The 6,020-nt window shown below is 44.1% G+C and overlaps 1 protein-coding gene across 1 annotated transcript in view; it reads right to left on the reverse strand.

Annotated features, from left to right (window-relative positions):
* Window positions 1–5,074, reverse strand: part of CCNJ (cyclin J) — a 19,387-nt gene extending 14,313 nt beyond the window's left edge. The window contains exon 1 of the mRNA XM_007940008.2: window positions 5,006–5,074. Within this exon, the coding sequence (XP_007938199.1) occupies window positions 5,006–5,074 (69 nt within the window). The remainder of the gene's footprint in view (window positions 1–5,005) is intronic.
* Between the last annotated feature and the right edge of the window lie 946 nt (window positions 5,075–6,020).

Here is a 6,020-nt window from a genome sequence, read left to right on the forward strand (position 1 = left end):
TTGTGACTGACTTATTTCACTCAGCATAATGTCCTCCAAGTTCATCCACGTTATGCGGTGTTTTGCAGATTCTACATTATTCTTTAGTGTTGCACAGTATTCCATTGTGTGAATGTACCAAAGTTTGGTTATCCATTCCTCAGTTGTTGGACATCTAGGTTGTCCATAGCACAATATTTCTTTCTCTCTGGAATGGATGGATGCTTTCTAGCGAGATTTTAAAAAAGGAAATTGTTTTCCCTATGAGATGTTTTCAGAAAAACATCCTTTACCAAAACACCAACCACACCACATTCATACACACACATACCCCTCCAGGAAGCTCAAACCTTTTGGTTATGACAGATAAGGACGGTCCTCTTGGTATACTGCACACTACGCTATACTTTCAAGGATGAGGAGGGTGGGAGACCAGTTCCTCCACTGTAGTTGTAAGGTGCCACTGAGTCGGTTTCAACTCATAGCAACCCTAAGTGCCAAAGAACAAACCCGCCCGGTCCTGTGCCACCCTCACAATCCTTGCTATGGCTGAGCCCACTGCTGCAGCCACTTTGCAACCCACCTCGTTGAGGGTCTTTACCCTTCTGCTGTCCCTCTACTTTACCGAGCAGAATGCCCTTCGCCAGGGACTGGTCCCTTCTGACAGCATGACCAAAGTACGAGAAATGAAGCCTGGCCACTCTCACTTCTAAGGAACATTCCAGCTGTGCTAATTCTTCCAAGACAGAGTAGTTCCTTCTTCTAGCAGTCCACGGTACATGCAATATTCTTGGCGAACACTGTGACTCGAATGCATCAATTCTTCTATGATCTTACTTATTCACTGTCCAGTTCTCACATGTATATAAGGCTACTGAAAATGCCATGGCTTGGGTCAGGTGCACCTTAGTCTTCAAAGTGATATCTTTGTTCTTTAATACTTCAAAGAGATCTTTTGCAGCAGATTTGCCCAGTGCAATACATTGTCTGATTTCTTGATTGCTGCTTCCAGTGGCATTGATTGTGGATTCTAATAAAATGAAATCCTTGACAACTTCAACCTTTTCTCCGTTTATCGTGATATTGACTATTGCTCTAATTGGGAGGATTGTTTCTTCTTTAATTTACGTTGCAGTGTAATCCATACTGAAGATTCCTCCATTAGTATCTTCTAATCATGTCTCCCTTTCCGAAGTTTTATGATCTCTCCTTTTCCATCATTCTTTCACACACCTAAAATTTTTCCCATCAGTGTTCAATTTTGTAACTACATTAGATGAGTTCATTTTTTTTTTAAAGTAAAAAGTCTACTATTAAAAAATTTCCAGAGTATAAAGACAGAAAGCTTCTAAACTCATTTTATGAGATCAGCATTGACACTAATATTAAACCCAATTGTTGTTGTTGTTGTTGTTATGTGCCATCGAGTCGGACCCGACTCACAGCGACCCTTCCTTGGGTTTCTGAGACAGTATCACTATGGAAGTAGATTGCCCAACCTTCCTTCTGAGGAGTGGCTGGTGGTTTGAACCTGCAGCCTTCTGGTTAGCAGTCAAGTGCCTTAGGCACTATGCTACCAGAGCTCCCAATTTATACATAGATATGCACAATCATCTTGAGAGATGCCAAAAGAGGTAACCCTGGGAGAAATATCAACAGATACACACTTCTTTGATGATGGAAATGAGGAAGTGAAGGAAGAAAGTAAAAGGATCTCAGACGTAAGAGGACAGCATCTCACTTGGAGGCAAAACACTAAAAGGCTCTTTGATAGCTATTTCTCCAAACATCAGAAACATGCTGATTTCTCATATATACCCTTGGGACTTCTCTTCTCTCCTTTGCCACGAAGCAGATGAGTTACAAGTTCAAACTTTATTTTTCTTCAATGTTCCCATCTGACATTTACTGATCATCCACCATGTAGCAGGCATTGTGCTAATCCCAGAGAGAAAAGCTATACCAACAGTTTCTGGTCTCAATCCTGTCTCTAACAGGTGAACCAAAGTACAGAGATGATTAGAATACAGCAATCACAAAGTATTGTGGGACCACTCAGGAGGAGATCTAACCCAGCTCAGGGGCTTAGGGTGTTGGGGGGAAAAAAGCCAGGGTAAGATTTCTGGATGAGAAGCCTGAAGGTCTTAAAAGCTCATTGGGAAAAACTGAAAAACACTAAGAGGACTGACTGTATTTTAAAATATGTTAACTTACTAAATGAAGACATGGAAAATAAAGACACAAACTTTCAGGGTCATCCCTAGATTTTTAACAGTGTGTCTAATGCATTCTCTTTTTATCTTTTTAAATGGTAAAATTATCTATATTACCTATTTTCTCTACAAAAGATTGTAGCAACTGTTAATCTGACCAAGTACTTAAGGGCTAGCCATCAGATTTCGTTATCTTTGTCAAGGTGTGTAAGTTATAAGGGCACGGGACGATGACTTGTTTCACTCAGTTTACAAGTTTCTTCTGCTATTTCCAATCCCTAGAATTGAACATTATTTTTCCCCCATCTGTTTCTCAGGATTCCATAGGACAAAAGCACAGAGAGACCTGAATGTCATCTCCATCTCATCACAAGTACTTCTCAGCTCAATACTTCAAATGCCAGCCCCTTCCAGGAAATGGGTTAATGTTCAACCAGGCTGGAAATGCAGGCATGCAAGGAATATTCATAGGCATAACTCTGTGGGATAAGTACTTCCTTAATGTTTCCCAGAAAGCTAGAATTATTCTCATCAGTTATAAAGGTTCCCCAAAATACTTTCCTCCAACATCCCACAAAATGATGAGAAGAAAGAGGAGATAATGGTGTAAGGGTACAACAATTTTGTAGGTTTGCTTGGTTTGGTTACTATGGTTTATAAAAACAATACAGTTGGCATTCTGGGTTGAAGAGGATTTGTATTCACTGTAATTTTTACGCTTCCCTAGTAGGTACAATGAGGTCACCCCAATTTTCTCCCGATAAATGCTGGGTCTGAACACGGAATACCTTCTGTAGTGATCCAGCTGACAACTGCCCCAAGGTCGACCTAAACTCACATGCTCTGAATCATGCCTGTCTCATTCACTGTTACTGCTCTAACACCTGGCCCAGTGCTTTGTAGACAGTAGGCACTCAAATATGCTGAATAAATAAAGCACATGATACCTAACTAAATCACCTAGTTAAAAGCCTAGGATTACCATATTTTTTCCATGAGAAAACATCATTTTAAGTTTCCTTAACTTCAGTGTATTACAAACAGTGGTCTCTCCAGTTCCATAGGTTCAAGTTTTAATAACATAAATGTCAAATCACAAGAAATGTGGCCAATACAATGCTTACAGATCAAATAAAAACAACCCAATGTCACATGCTACAAGCGGCCCAAGACAATTTTCAGTGGCATTCCGTCAGACTCTATACTATCTTGTCCTGTGCTAGGTCTTAACCAAGCTGAGTGCAGGGTTGTGTCTTATTCCTTGTCTCCTACAGAGTCTAACATATAAAAGCATTCATTCAACAAATCTATTGAGTGAAAAAAAAAAAAAAACTGCCCCCAAATTCAACTTACAAACTGATTCAGATCATCACTCAGGATTAAAATTTCTACACATAATATTTAAGTATCAAAAATCACAAACATCAATAAAAGTATTTTAAATTTCATGTCAATTCAAAAATTATGTATCGTTAACATCAAATACTTAATTACACCACGCGCCAGAGTGATAAAGAGCTGATACTTAGAAAAGAAGAATATTTCAAATTGAAATATGACACCTGCAAAATATATCAAAAGGGTATCTGGACAGTTTTCAAAGTGGAAGACCTGTAGCTCTATTCCTAACATTCCAGTTACACAATCCACAGTTGTGACTTGTATGTGGTGCAAACAATCTCTTAGGGGCTGAGATGTGTCTAAGAGACAGAATGTTTGAGTAAATAAATAGCATTTAGAAATCTCAAGGCTTGGAAAAGGGTGCAAAGTCAACAATTTAAGTCAGGATTTGATTTTCCAATATAGTCAACCTGATCAGATACTCCAGATACAACTTCATTATCATCCCAGGATCTCTCAACTCCAAGAATCAGCATCCTCTTTATAAACAGAGTCAACTATTTGCTTCTTTCTTATCTTCTAAACTTAACGAATGGCTCTTTCTAACCAGGGTCCAAACTAGAGATCACTTTGGAATTGGTCTCACTTCTGGTTATGAGGCAGAAGCCAACATCTAATATACTCAATAAAATCGTTACTTATGTGTGGCACTACAGACTTTCAATTGTGCAGGAAAAGTGAAATTTTTTTCCCCAAATACCTGAAGTATTCTAGATCTATCTTTTGCCTTTCTGAAGAATCTGTTATTAGCAGGAATTGAAGCTCATGTTTCTTCCACCTTAAGGCCTTTTCTGAACAGCCCCAAATCTTGAGGGAACAGGGGTAAGGAATAATCACAGCTATCACTTGCCTGGTGCTTACTATATGCCAAGCACTGCTGTAAGCACTTCGCATGTATAATACTAACTCAATCTTCACAATCACCCCCTGTAAAGTCTATTATGATCATTAGTCCTCATTTTACAGATGAGGACATAGGGAAACAGAAAATCAAATAACTTGTCCTAAATTAGTGGGCAGGCTGGGGAATTTATTTTGTACAAATACAACTTAACCGCATGCAACAGCAACCATAGGAAAAGGTAGGCTGCTCTGCCCCAATAAAAAGCCGCCTTGGATATCTTTTTAATTCAAGAGCAAATCCATGTTCCACCTGGAAACAATATCTGAATGTCCCATCTCACCTTTCCTCCCAAACTACCACGCCCCCCCCCCACCTCGTTTTAGTTGCAGGTTCTTCTGATACATCACAGGAAAGGAGCCAAGAAGTTAATTAACCTTGAGCAAATAAGCAAACTCAAGTTTTTCTGGCCTGGAAGCTAGTGGGTAAAGAACTTGATTTAGCTTCCCAGGCAACCAGAATTCGTAACTGGCACAAGACACCCAACGGGAAGGTCGGGCCTCGGGGTTACCTTATACCGAAGCGCTTGATGAATATCGGCGGCCAGCTGTCCTCGCCACCACTGCCTCTCCAGCTCCATGGGCCCAGGCGGCGCGCCGAACCAGACGCGGCGGTTTCAGTCTGGAAGACACACCCAGACGCGGTCACTGCCAGCTCCTACTACCACGACCCTCAGAGGTCCCTCTCGGAGGGATGAGACTTCAGGCCACCCTGTGTGAGCTCTTCATCCTCACCTGACTCGTCCGAAAACTAGCACCGACCCGAACCAATTCTCTAAAACCACACGTAAGGCCCGATCTACCCACTTAGGAGGAGCGGATTTATTTTGAGAACTACCGAACCGAGTGTTGGGCAAAAAGAGCCAACTTGGGCTCCGAGTTCCCAAGGCGCGGACCTGGGTGCATGCTCGGGAACGCTTCGGGCATCTGCGTCCTGGGTTCGAATTCCCTGAGAAACCGGCACACTTGACACTAGTCACAGCCCCTCTGCGGTGGAAAGCTCCACTGAGAACACCGGAGGCGAAGGTCGCCAGGCTCCCGGTGCCCGCTGCAAACCATCGGGCGCTCGCTCTTCCTCGGCAGCCTCCTTGCGGCCCGGTTGGGCCCAGCGCGCACCGAGACCGCCGCCTCCACGTCCTGGGGAAAGCACTGGCTCGCGCGGCCCCAGAGAGGCGAACAAAAGGCCGGGCCGGCCAGGGTCCGCGCCTCACCCCAAACGGGTGCAATCCCCGCGCCCAGCCCCGCCCTGCCTGGCTGCCCGTTCCCACGGCCGCCTCCCTTACCCGGAACCGCGGCCCTCACAGCCCCAGCCCCGCCGGCGTGTCGGGAGCGCCGGCCCCGCGCATGCTGCGGACAGTCGGCCGCGAAGCGCCGGCCTCAGCTCCGGCCCAGCGCCTGGGCGCTCGAGCCGCCCATTGTTAAAAGACCGGCAGGCGGCTCCGCGTACAAAGCCAGCGCGGGGGCACATGCGGCCCGGCCGCTGCCAATCTCGTCTCGCGATACAACAGGGTCACCCCCCCACCACCA

This window comes from Orycteropus afer, unplaced genomic scaffold (assembly GCF_000298275.1).
Source record: "Orycteropus afer afer isolate SDZICR_OR568_19922 unplaced genomic scaffold, OryAfe1.0 scaffold00064, whole genome shotgun sequence".
Taxonomy (NCBI): Eukaryota; Metazoa; Chordata; class Mammalia; order Tubulidentata; family Orycteropodidae; genus Orycteropus; species Orycteropus afer.